Source organism: Rhinolophus ferrumequinum, chromosome 11 (assembly GCF_004115265.2).
Source record: "Rhinolophus ferrumequinum isolate MPI-CBG mRhiFer1 chromosome 11, mRhiFer1_v1.p, whole genome shotgun sequence".
NCBI lineage: Eukaryota > Metazoa > Chordata > Mammalia > Chiroptera > Rhinolophidae > Rhinolophus > Rhinolophus ferrumequinum.
In genome coordinates this window covers 40,410,367-40,424,010 of record NC_046294.1, presented here as the reverse complement: position 1 = coordinate 40,424,010, position 13,644 = coordinate 40,410,367, and the positions used below count along the sequence as shown (strand labels likewise).

Sequence of the window (13,644 nt, the reverse complement as noted above, 5' to 3'; positions counted from 1 at the left end):
AGCTGAAGGCAGAAGACAAGCGTGCTCATAGATGCAGCTACTCTGGTGCAGGGAGCAGGGTGGGGAAGGCAGATACAGGTCTGGAGGGGCAAACACTGGGCTTTTGCAATATACTTCCTTCTAGACCCTTCCTTCTGGTGGGACTGACCCTGCTGACATCCTGCCTGCCCTAGCGGGTTTGGGCTTGGGACTCAGGTGAGGTGAACTTCAGGCTAAAAATCTCTGTTCCTTAGAGTTGATAAGAGCTGAGAAAAGCAAGACTTGGAACTGTACCTTTAAAACAACAGCTCACGCCATACATAAGGAGGCCATATGTCCTCAATTTTCCAGGACAGTCTCAATTGCAAATATTCTGTCCCATTTTGCCCATAAGAATACTGGCACTTGTAAGATCACATGTTCCAATTTTTGATTCAGAAAATATGCTCACTGTATCCCTATACCACAACAAATGCCAGATGGTTTAAAGAGATAATTTTTTTAATGGTATACTTATCCCAATTGTTGAGAAAAGACAATTTTCTAACTATTGAAGCAATTCAAGAAATTATCAGTGACAAGTTTGATGGGTTCAATTACATTTGAAATAACCCATGTTTTTTTTTTTTTTGTATGAAGAAAATCAAAACTAAAAAGTAAAAAGAAAAGCAACAGATTAGGGAAATAGTTGCAATAAACAGAATAGCTAAGAATTTAATATGCAGACACTTTGGGGGAGTTTTATATAAATCTTAAAGGGCGCAATCAGGACTTCACTGGATGGATTGTCAAAGGATATGAGTAGATAATTCACACAAGACACACATTCACTGTAAACAAATCCCAGCGAGGTAATAGAATAAATTCAAGTGAAAAGAACTATGAGTTACCATATCACACCTATTATGTTATCAAAAATAAATAAAAGTATAAACTCTAACATAAGTAGGTCTTTTTGGAAACATGTATTCATATATTTCAGAAGGCATTAAAATTATCTTTTCTTTTTCTCCTAGAGAACAATGTGATGATATGTAAAATAGATGCAAAAAAAACAATTCTCCGACCTGATCCAACAATTCCACTTTTGGAAATATTTCCCAAGGAAATGGCACTAGGAAAAAAGAATATATATAAATATAGTTCTACCTATACTGAAGCCGCCCAAATTACCAATACCTGTGTGATGACTTAAATGTAATAGTCTAGGATAAATATTATATTATTAAAATATCAAATATGTTCGCTTTGTAAACATGAGGGAAGATACATTTTTAAATGTTGAGTGACAAAAATATTAATACAATGAAACTCCACGGCAGTAATGATTGTGGTCCACGTGAAAGTTAATTTTGTCCAATTATAAGGATCAGATAAGAGTCTAAATTGTGCAGTTCATCAAGCTTCCTGTCGTAGAAGTATATTCTGTGGTTTCTGGCTCATTGTTTCATTATTGTTGATTTTAGACATTCTACAGTAGCCAGGTTTTTCGTAAAAATAATGAGAAAAGTAAGGACATGGCTGTGACTCCTATAGGTCTGTAGATTAAGTCTCCGGGGGGGATGCCACGTGCTTCTTTATGTAGCTCTCCATTGGGGCTGGGCAGCTGCTTTCAGTACAGCCTTGTATTCAATGGGTGGGGAACCCTCTCTCCTCTGTCTCTTTTCTCTCTCCTAAATATGACCCATGAATGCCCAGGTGCCTGCTTCTAACAGGTGATGGGGTCCCTTCTGTGTGTTACTCAAATTCTCAAATGTAGCAGATTTACTCAGCTGTACAATTGTTTCCCACCCATCCACGTAAAGATCAATCTACTTATCCACCCACACCCGCTGACTGCAGGGAAAAGCCAATACAGTCTCCAGCGTATATTTTTGTGTGTGGTATTTTGAAAGCCTTAAATGCTAATCGGTTAAAAATTAAAGGGGAAGGGAGAGGGAATCCATTGTGCAAATGTGAAATTTGTAAATACAGTACACCATGTCCCTCCTACAGACGTGCACCCAGCGAGGACTGGTGTGTAGCCAACGCTTCAATCTGTGGCATACATACCTGGTGTCCCCAGCGGGAGTGAGAGGCCTGAGCCATGCAGAGTGTCCCAGTCTGTTTGGGTTCATTGACTTTGTCTGGGAAATCCAGGTCACACTGGTCCCTTGCTCCCTGGGGCAGCAGTTCCCATAAAGGTACAATAAGTACTTGTACACAGACCCCTTGAGAGTATTTGTGGAATTCCGCATTTCATTTTCTGTGTGACTGTGAACAAAGTACCGCACACCTGAATTTTCATAGTAGAAGACAACCTGGGAGAGGAGGCAGAGGAAAGTTTGTGTGAGCACTCTGAGTTCAGTCACTAGCTCTGAAAGCAGATGCCATGTATATGATGAAAATTCATAAAAAGCAAAAGAAAACAAAACAGAAAAAGGATAGAAAGAAACCTGTAGAGCTCCAGTTACTCATCACAAAGACCACTCTCGGTGTTAAGGAATAAATACAAGGTGTTTGTTTTTGCTTTAAAAATATACATTTATTAACTTACAGCTCTGTAAGTTAAAAGTCTGACATGGGACTCACTGGGCGAAAATCAGTGTATCAGCAGGGCTGTGTGCCTTTCTGGAGGCTTCTGGGGAGAATCCATTCTCTTGCTTTTTCTATCCTTTTCTAGCGTGTCTTGGCTTGGGGCCCCTTTCTTCATCTTCTAAACCAGCAGTATATCTCTTTCTGACTCTGACTCTTACACTCCCTCCTTCACTTACAAATACCCTATGATTACATTGAGACCAGCTGCATAACTCAGGATAATTCCCCCCATTTTAATATCTTTAATCACATCTGCAAAGTCCACTGTGCCATGTAAGGTTCCATATTCACAGGTCCTGGAGATTAGGACGTGGACATATTTGAGGGGCCATTATTCTGCCTACCACTAGTAGCTAATGCTACTAAATCACTTTATTTTTTTCATTTTATTTAATTAGAGTTGATATATAATATAGTAGTTTCAGGTGTACAACAGTGATTAGACATTGATGCAATTTACAAAGGGATCACCCCATAAGTCTAGAACCCACCTGACATCATACGAAAAGTTATTACACTATTACTATATTCCCTATGATGTACTTTACACCCCTGTGACTATAACTGCCAATTTATACTTGTTAATCTCTTCACATTTTTCATGCACTATCCCAAAACCCCTCCCATCTGGCAACCATCAATTTGTCCTCTGTATCTATGAGTTTCTGGGTTTTGTTTGTTTATTTTGGTTTTTAGATTCCATATATAAGTGAAATCATATGGTATTTGACTTTCTTTGTCTAACATTTAACTTAGTATAATACCCTCTAGGTCTATCCAAGTTGATGCAAATGTTAAGATTTTGTTCTTTTTTATGGCTGAGTAATATTCCATCATATATATGCACCACTTCTTCTTTATCCAGTCGTCTGTTGATGGACATTTAGGTTGCTTCCATATCTTGGCTATTGTAAAAATGCTGCAATGAACATAGGTGTGCATAGATCTTTTTGAATTAATGTTTTGGATTTCTTTGAATAAATTCTCAGGAGTGGAATTCTGGGTCATATGGTAGTTCTATTTTTCATTTTTTGAGGAACTTCCATACTGTTTTCCATAGTGGCTGCACTAATTTACAATCCCACCAACAGTGCACAAGTGTTCCCTTTTCTCCACATCCTCGCCAACACTTGTTGTTTGTGGATTTATCGGTGATAGCCATTCTGACAGGTATGAAGTGATATCTCATTGTGGTTTTAATTTGCATTTCTCTGATGATTAGTGACATTAAGCATCTTTTCATGTTATTGGCCATCTGTATGTCCTCTTTAGAGAAATGTCTATTCAGGTCCTCTGCCCATTTTTTAATTGGATTGTTTGGGGTTTTTGCTATTAAATTGTATTAGTTCCTTATATATTTTGGATATTAACCTCTTATCAGATGTATCATTGCTGAATATCTTCTCCCATTCATTAAGTTTTTTTTTTGTTTGTTTCATTGATGGTTTCCTTCTCTGTGCAAAACCTTTTTAGTTTAATGTCGTCCAATTTCTTTATTTTTTCTTTTGTTTCGCTTGCTCAAGGAGACATATCCAAAAAAAGTGCTAAGAGCAATATCAAAGAGTTTATTGCCAATGTTTTTTTCTAGAGGTTTTATGTCTGTCAATATTTACTTTATATATTTAGGTGCTCCTACGTTGGGTGCACAAATGTTTACAAGAGTTATATCCTCTTGTTGGGTCGATCCCTTTATCATTAAGTAATGCCCTTCCTGTCGCTTGTTTTAGCCGTTTCTTTAGTCTCTTTGGTCTGATACAAGTATTGCTACCTCAGCTTTTTATTTGTTTCCATTTGCATGAAATGTATTTTTTTATCCCTTTACTTTCAGTCTGTGGGTCTCTTGTAGACATCATATGTATGGGCCTTGTTTTCTTATCCATTCAGCCCACCCTGTGTTTTTTGATTGCAGCATTTAGTCCATTGAAATTTAAAGTCGTTACTGACAGGGATGTAGTTTTTGTCATTTTATTGTTTTCTGATTGCTTTTGTAGTTCTTCTCTGTTCCTTCTTCTCTTTCACTCTTTTCTTGTATGTTGACAACTTTCTATAGTGTTGTGTTTGGATTCCTTTCTCTTTATTTCTTATATATCTTTTATAGATATTTGGTGGTTATCATGTGCTTCATATATACCAAGCTATGTTTATAGCAGTCTATTTTAAATTGATGGTTGCTTAAGTTCGCACACTTGATTCTAAAATCATTACTATTTTTTACTTACCCCCTCCACGTCTATGTTTTTGTCGTTATTTTTTACTTTGTGTGTGTGTGTTGTGTATCTCTTAATTTATTGTAATTACACATGATCTTCCTACTTTTGCCTTGTAACCTTTGTACTAGCTGTACAGTTGGTTAATCCATTGCTTTTATTATGTGTTTGTCTTTTTCAGTAAGAATTTTTGTCTTGCTATATTTTCTTATTCATATTTTTTATCTCTCTCTGTCTCTCTTTTTCTTTTTTTATAAAGAAGTTCCTTTAATATGTCTTGTAATACTGGTTTGGTGGTGATGAACTCCTTTAGTTTTTTCTTGTCTGGGAAACAATTTCTCCTTTGATTCTAAATGATAGTCTTGCCGGGTAGAGCGATCTTGTTTGCAGGTCCTTGCTTTTCACCATTGGAATATTTCATGCTAATCCCTTCTGGCCTGCAAAGTTTCTGTTGAGAAATTAGCTGACAATCTTATAGGAGCTTCCTTGTAGGTAATAACCGCTTTTCTCTTGCTACTTTTAAGATTCTCTGTCATTAATCTTGGGCATTTCAATTGTGATGTGTCTTGGGGCGGGCCTCTTTGGGTTCATTTTGTTTGGGATTCTCTGTGCTTCCTGGACTTGTATGTCTATTTCCTCCATCAGGTTAGGAACGTTTTCGGTCATTATTTCTTCAAATAGGTTCAATCACTTGCTTTCTCTCTATTTTCTTTCTGGTGCCCCTATGATGTTGGTACACTTGATGTTGTCCCAGAGGTCCCTTAAACTATCCTTATTTTTTTTTTATTCTTTTTTATTTTTGCTGTTCCAATTGGGTGTTTTCTGCTGCCTTATCTTCTATATTACTGACTCAAACCTCTGCTTCATCTAATCTGTTGTTGATTCCATCTAATGTATTCTTCATTGCAGTTGTTGTTTTCTTCATCTCTGACTGGTTTTTTTTTATGTTTTCTATCTCTTTTTTGAAGTTCTGACTGAGTTCATATATTCTTCCCCTAAGTTCACTAAGCATCCTCATAAACCAGTGTTTTGAACTCAGTATCTGGTAGATTGCTTGTCTTCATTCCATTCAGTTCTTTTTCTGGAATTTTGTCCTGTTCTTCCATCTGGGACATGTTTCTTTATCTCTTCATTTTGGCTGCCTCTTTCATTTGTTTCTGTGTGTTAGTGGAATCTGCTACGTCTCCCAGTCTTGGCAGAGTGGCCTTATGTGGCAGGGGTCCTGTGGTGTCCCTTGTGTGGATTATCAGTGCCTTCCTGTTGTAGTTGAGCCTTGATTGCTTTTGGCACATGAGTGGGTGGGGTTGTCTCTCAGGCTGACTGGCTATGAGGACTGGCCGTGACTACAGCAGATGAGCTGTTGGATGGGGGCTGACTCCAAAGAGCAGGATTCTCTTTAGCGATGCTCTGTTGCCTACTGAGTCTGTCCATTGGGTATTTTGTTTGTGGAGTTGGTTGGGTGGTGCTCTGGAGTGGTCTGAAGCTATCCACTAGGTGTATTCGTTCTGGGGCCTCTTGGGACTGGCTCCAGTGCAAGCTAAGTTCAGCCGCTTCCTGTGCCTGGCCCAAGGTCACCTGGTAGGAGCTAGAAAGTGATCCGCAGTTGGCATCCACCTGTGCTGGGCTTGGAGGCCCCTGGGAGAGGCTATGCTGTGAACCGAGGCCGGCTGCCACTAGTGCAGAGCTTCAGGCCACTTAGCAAGAGGTACAGGGCACACCAAGGCCTGCTGCTGCTTGTTTGGGGTTTGTGTACCTTTGAGAGGTTTTAGGAAAGTTGCAGGCCATTTGTGAACACTAGTTTTAAAGTCAGCAGGACCACTGTTCATATCCCTACCTGATGCCTGATTGGCTCTCTTCCCATGCAGAAAATGTTAATGAAGATATCTACCTCTTGGGGTGGTTGTGAGTTAAAATTTTTGTGTAAAGCCCATAAACGAATGTCTTGTACAAAATAAACCTTCAAGAAGCATTACCTCTTCTTCCCTCACCTAACAGGGTATCTTGCATATGGGAGTGCTTTGTTTATCACAGATGTACATTATAATTGAGTCACACGTACAGGGCTACAGTCTGATTCACCTACCACACAGCACAGATAACCAGACTCCCGTAATGTGATTTCTGTTGGTCATATTGGGGCAGGGCCAGTTACCAACAACAGACAAGGAAGACGGGGAGGAATGGGACTTTAATCTGACTCTTCCTTTGGGATAGGCTTGCACTCGGATTGCTGGTCCCCATCCTAACAGTGAAGATGCAGTCTGGCCAGTATGGGGTCCAACAATCTCTGATCACTGTCCCAACAAATCAACAGCAGCCAAAAAGGGTCCAAGATGCAGTGGTAAGAGGTCCCAATGGGTAAACAGAGCATGGCAGCAGGAATTCAGGGGATGATGCTTAGATGTGCAGAAAGGCAAGTGTCAGCTTTGGGGAAGTGTTGTGTTTTAGCACCAGGTACTGATCAGGGTACTTGGAATGGTGTGCCAAGCAAATTCTTGGACAGAGATTCATCAACAGGGACTGAGGTTGAAGTTCAACAACAAGAACCCACGTAATGGACTGTGATTCTGTCAGGTAGTACTGGAATGAAACACTGTCTTGGGGTCAGAGGATGATGCTGTTGAGCCTAAGACATTGTTGGGTCAAGTTGATTTCTAGAAGCTGAAGCAGGACGGAGTTAGAGATAAGGCTCAAATGGTCCCAATCATGGGGATGGGATGGAATACAGCATCTGAGCGCTAGAGTGGACCAGACATTGTCCCTTTTGAAAGCAAACTCATTTACTGTCTCTTGGTTAAAATTTGGACTTATCTCTGCAGATGTCAGTGGACATTGCTCCAAAGTTCTTTACGGGTGACCTGGAAGGTTCCCTTTCCCTGCTCCTTTCTCTTTTTTTCTCTCCCCAGATTATCTAACTCACTGTGGGGTGACATTCAGCCAAGAAGCTCTCAGAATTTTGGTGAGAGGAGGGAACTATATGTAATGGAAAATTATGTTCACTGTATTCTAGTTGCTTTAATTTGGATTTAGTCATGATGCTTAACTTGTTTTGAAATCTCCAATCTCAATAAAGCGATTTTTATGTCTAGCAAAAGGGACATAGATTCAAAATAGTCATGAAACACCACTGACAGCCCCTCTTTGAAGCAGCCTCCCCTGGCTTTCTGTTGAAAGACTCCCCTCGTTGGCTTACGGTTGCTCTTTTTCTCCTCATGACCACAGATTGTAGCTCTGCATTGTCTGTCTTCCAATCGTTATTCTTTCCAGCTAGACCAGTAGTTCTTTGTGGAGGCGATTTTGCCTCCCCCCTTTCCCAGGGGGCATTAGGCAATGTCTGGAGACATTTTTGCTTGTCATGACTGAAGTGGGGGGGATGCTCTTGGCATTTCGTGGGTAGAGGCCAGGGATACCACTAAATGCCTATAATGCACAGGACACCCCCCACAACAAAGCCTTATCCGGTCCAAAACATCGATAATGCCTCTGCTGTGAAACCCTGGGTTAGGTTGTAAGCATATTATGAGATGGCGTAATGTGTTAAGATTGTGGCAAAATAATAATCACCACTAGCAACTCACTTTTATCAAACTCCTGCTGTGTGCCAGGCATTGTTCCCAACACTTCCTACATATTAACTTACGTAATCCTTTTCTTTAGGAATTATTCTCATCCCATTTTACAGATGGGAAACCTGACACATGGTTAAGTAAACCTGACACAAGGTCACACAACTAGTAACTGGTGAAGCCACACGTTAGTGGTAAGAATAGTACTAGTCGTTGCAGTAGAATTTTTATTCATTCGTATGAAGCCAAGGACTTTGTGCATATCGACTCATTTCCTCTTTGTCATAACTCCACGGGGTAGATAGATGTTCTTAAATGTAACCCGTTTTGGATATGCAGAAACCAGGACTTGGCGGAGCTTGCCTCGTATTTATGAATTTGTGTATTTTCAAAGTTCATGGCCATGCCCCCCATGGGCTGCACCCCCAAGAACGCAAGGGCCCTGGTGCTCTCTTGCTCCCTGTAGTGACCCTACTATTCAGCTCGGAGTCTGGCAATAGTGTGCACTTCAAAGGGGATGAAGGGACAAGGGAATGAAGTGACAGGGTGTTAGACGCCAAAGGGGGGACCTGTCCAGGCCTATCTGTGTCTGGGCAATGGTGCCACGTTGCCTCTGCCCTGGTGCTTCCTGTGGTTCCTTCCTTCCACTGGACATTGAAGCTACCCCATGAAAGGGTCTGCTCCTCATACAGAGTCCAAAACGGGATGGGGTGGGGTGGGGTTGAAAGCATCCACCCTCTCCTGGGGTTTGTCCAAATAAACAAGGGTATGATTGTTTACGGCAGGTTTAAGAAAAAAAAAAAGGGACCTGTTAAACTCCAGATTTCCAGGCACCTTCGAAAGTCATTACGACCTGCTCTCAGAGGAGGGATGCGCTTCCTTGTGGCTGGATGCTCATGTCCCTAGCTAATGAAATTTGATGCCACGTGAGGCTAGGTAGAGATACTTTTTTTCCTTCTGATATCTGGATATTTTCAGAACTTAGATAATTTTATCCTATTTACATCAAACATGCAGGTAACTCTAGACTTTTATATCTGTGTTATTTCTAGGGAGCTATAATATGATTATGAATGACAGTAATTGACATTACATGCTTTAATTAAATTTCCTTTGCTGTGAATCAAAACCTTTTAGTCCAGTCCTGCAGTGCTATTTCTAGACTTGTCTTTTACATACTCTGATGTGTTCGGCAGCAGGTATGGCATTAATTCAGTCTTATAAATTCTGCATCCCATAGATTGAATGAGATAATGTGTGCAAGGTCAACTTAATGCTCGCCACATAATAATTATTAATCAAAAATGTTAGCTGAACGTGCATACTTTATGCCTTTTAGGTGTTGGTTATTTAAAGAATATTGTGCTCTTAGATAATAAGTATAAAGCAGATGGTTATAAAAAAGACCCTGTTTTCAAATGATCACTGGTAGCATAGTCATTACGTTCTAGGATTTCTCCTTCTAGGGCTTTTGGGTGGTCTGTAGGGCCTTAGAGTAGTATTACCCTTTTCCAAAAGGGAAAAGTGTACCAGAGAGCCTCCTGCTGCCCATCCCCTGCCCCCCGTAACAACACCTCATCCATCGCTGGAGCTGCCAGCGTGCCCGAGGGGACTGAAAAGCAGGGTCTGGGGCAGTCTCTGAAGCTTACCCCGCTTCCTTCATTCAGGTGCATAAAGCCCCTTGCCTGGGAAAATGTGTTTGTAGCCACTTGCATGTGTCTGATGCACCTGCGCTCTTGGCATCCTTGAGTAGCTCTGCAGCTTTGTCTCCCAGCACGATCCACACCTTGGTCTTTGGGGTAAGATGGAACAGGAAGGAAGAATCCCCTGCTTGACTGGCTGTGGTGCCTCTTTCCAGCCCAGAGATGTTCTCTAGGACTGACTCTCCCCTTGCCTAGACTCTCCCCACTCCTGGGGCACAGTGATTTGGGCACAGGTCCTGGAGGACTCAGCACTGTGGTGGGCATCTTGGCTTCTTGGGAACCAGCGCTGGGTCTTCGCCGGAGTCCTCCACCAGGGCACAGATGAGCTGGCCCCAGTGTCCGAGGAATCCATTCAGCCCACTGCTGGTGTTGGCTCACCTCCCTGCTTTGTCTGCAAGTGAAACAGGTCCACAGTATCAGGGCCTGCCTCCCTGGCAGAGCTTTGCGGTAAACCAACCAGCCAACAAACGCAAAGGGCCACAGTGACAAATATTCAAATATAGGAAAGTTTTCTTCTTGTCCTTAACACAAGCCTAAGATTATAAATTCATGTCTATAATGTGTGTGTAGACACTCTCACGTCGTCATTAACCACGTACGGGTTCAGGTTCTCTCTCCTGAAAGGACAGGTTCCCCACAACTATTGAGAAAAGGCTTAGGGATGCAGCATGGCCACTCTGTGTCCAGGGCTGCCTGGAGTCACCCAGCTATCCCACAATTTGCCTCTGCCTCAGGAGATGCTTAAGACCTTGAGTCTGTGCGTGGACTAAGAAATTTCAGATACCCCCAGGGACTAAGAAATTTCAGATACCCCCAGGGAATACCCCCAGCAGTTGATCCCTTGAAAATACCCAGTCCCCCTCTGACAGGTAACTTGAGGTATATACCCAGAGGGAGCTGAAACAAGCAGGCACTCCAGATTTCCAGTTGCCAAGAGGCGAGAGGCAGACTCCTGCTTGCTTTGCAGCAGGTCTATGAGTCTCATGTGGCATCATATTAAATTATATAGGCAGCCACTTGTTCTCAACCAATGCACTGAGCTGACAGTTGTATCGAGCAGGCAACATTCTCCTCAGGAAACGGTTGAAAAGATCCTATAGCTCTGCAGACCTCGGAAAATTAGCGTGAAAGCAGAGGGGTGTGGGCCCTCAGAGGGACAGGTCAGCTCTGGGCATAAGATACCATGACTTTGGCTGAAATCCCAGACCATGGGCTGCGGGGCACTTTGCCCTAAAGGTAGGTCAGAGGCTGGACAAAGTTGGATATGCTACAGTGGGGTCAGTTCTCTGCCGAGTGAGCCCTGGCCAGCTCCTGGCTCATCTCCGGTGTTGGCCTTCTGAGATGGTAGGTGCCCCCTCCTCTTTCTTCTGAAGGATTTTTAATATGGACCTGACTTGCATTAGCCTAGCATTGTTGTTAGACATAGCTATAGAGGGAGGGAGGAAGGGAGTGTGTGTGTGTGTGTGTGTGTGTGTGTGTGTGTGTGTGCGCGCGCACGCACGCGCGCGCATGTGGATGGAGGGAGAAGATGAGGATGAACAAAGAAAGAAAGGGATGAAGACTTCTGAAAGAAAAGCTCTACCTAATTTTACTGCTTGCTGTCCTCTTCTCCGATATGACGGTAAATCTAAGCATGCATTCTGAAAGTGTAGAAAGAAGCTTTTGGCCTCTGTAGCTATTAGGCTGCTAAATGTGTTTCCTAAGACCTAACAGCCAGCTCTACTCTGCGCTGGAGCAGCGAGGGTGTTGTAATTATCATTAGTGACAGCAATATGAACAGGACAAATATCTTACTTTAAGAGCTCGTAATCAGTAATGCCTAATGGGCCTTTCCAATTCTCCCAAATAGTTTGGAATAAATAGATTAAGACAGGAACTGAAATGGGTTTGATTGATGTGCGTGCAAGTTCTTGGCAAGGTTTTTTTCTCAGTTTCCACCCAGATTAAATTTGGTTTGAAAATTCACGTGTTTGGGTTTATGGTTGGGCTATAATGCCTCCCCATGGATTTTGACAGGTTAAAGGTTACATCAGTTTGGGCTCTTTGAGCCAGGTTCTGAAAAGACCACAATTAATAAAGCCGTAGAAAGGGTAGCTATGAGCAACTTTTAGCCACATTGGAGACGGAGGGATGGTGAGTGAGTTTTCTTGGCTCCCCTGAAGATGTGTAGGGGAGACTTGGCTGCCCATGGGGTCCACACTGCTTTCATCACAGATTAACAGCCCGCTCCCAGCTGATGAATGTATAAACCCCAAATTCACTCATATGCACCCTCTGGGAAGGCATTTGTGTTGAAGTTCTCAGCCAGAGAGAATAGCAACTGTGGCAGGAAAGCAGGAGACTTGAAGGGATCCAGAGGTTTTGACCCCTGGGAGGCTCCTAAGCAGAACTGATATTTGCCCTTTGATTGGGGTAGTGAGAGGGAAGGAAGGTGCTGGGAGGGTCCGGGGCGACTATTGACTTGCATTTCATTCTCGTTTCATTTACATCTCTGTGGAGACCAATGGAGAGGAATATTTTCCCCAATATTTACTAGTTGCTTATATATTTTTTTCTTTATATAAATTACCACTTAATGCATTTCATTAACTTATTTTAGGGGCTTTGATAGACTGTTATTATGGATTTTTATAATGAAGTCATTATATATTAAGAATATTAATCTATATTTGCCACATTAGTTGCATTATTTTTTCCAGATCAACCTTGTTCTTAGTTTCTTTCCCTGATCTTTCTCCTTATGTTACAAAACACGCTTGTGATTTTCTTTTGCTCCCCACATCCAGAATCTAGTTCTTAAGTACCATGAAAACAAAACAAGAACTACTTACTATAGAAAATGTCTAACATATACCAAAGTAGAAAAAAATAGTGTAATCCACCCTCAATGAACCCCTCACCCACTTCAACAATGATTAATCCATGGCCAATCTTGTTTCGTTCATACCTCTCGTCTGACCCTCAGCCCCTGCCAGAAAATTTTTTTACAGTGAATTCCAGACATATCATTTCAGTATATATATTTCAGTTATAACTCTTAAAGATAAGTATTCTTTTTTAAAACACAATTATATGACATGTAGACAAAATGTAATAATTCCTTAACCTCTTCAGCTAGTCAGTCTCATAATTTTGATGATTTCATTTATTATTTTTACAGTTTGTTGGAATCAAGATCAAAATAAGGCCTGTGCATTACCGTTGGTTGCTGTTTCTCAGATCTCTTTTATTCCTTGAAATGTAGTTATTGAAGAAACCCATAGTTTCCCACAGTCTGGATTTTGCTTATTGTATCTTGATGGTGTCAGTTACCATGTCCCTCTGACTCCTGCGTTTCCTGAAAATCAATGGGTATATCTAGGACTGATGGTGGCGTGTCTCTTTGGGGGTAGAAGACAAGGAGAGGCATTATGACTGGCGGTTTCATTTCTCAGGAGCCACTGGTCATCATTGCCTAGACACATTCATTCATTACAAGTTTCCAAGTGGTTGTATTTTAATTCATTTATTCCATCATCATTTATTAGCTAAAATGCTTTATAAACTCCCTCATTAAATATTTGGTCAGCCACAGGTACCGTTTGATAAATGTTCGATTTTTCCCTTTATTTA

General features: G+C 41.5%; 1 protein-coding gene across 4 annotated transcripts in view; it reads left to right on the top strand.

Moving 5' to 3' along the window:
- Positions 1 to 13,644, top strand: part of PARVA (parvin alpha) — a 154,878-nt gene that overhangs the window by 70,417 nt on the left and 70,817 nt on the right. Inside the window, exon 1 of one of the 4 annotated variants that reach the window (XM_033121004.1) lies at positions 11,095 to 11,268. The exons of 1 other annotated variant lie outside the window; for it this stretch is intronic. In XM_033121004.1, coding sequence (XP_032976895.1) covers positions 11,241 to 11,268 — 28 coding nt within the window. In that variant the 5' untranslated portion in view covers positions 11,095 to 11,240. Of the gene's footprint in view, positions 1 to 11,094; positions 11,269 to 11,353; positions 11,377 to 11,589; positions 11,654 to 13,644 lie in introns of those variants that run through there. 2 more of the 4 variants (XM_033121006.1, XM_033121007.1) reach the window with 2 other exon arrangements.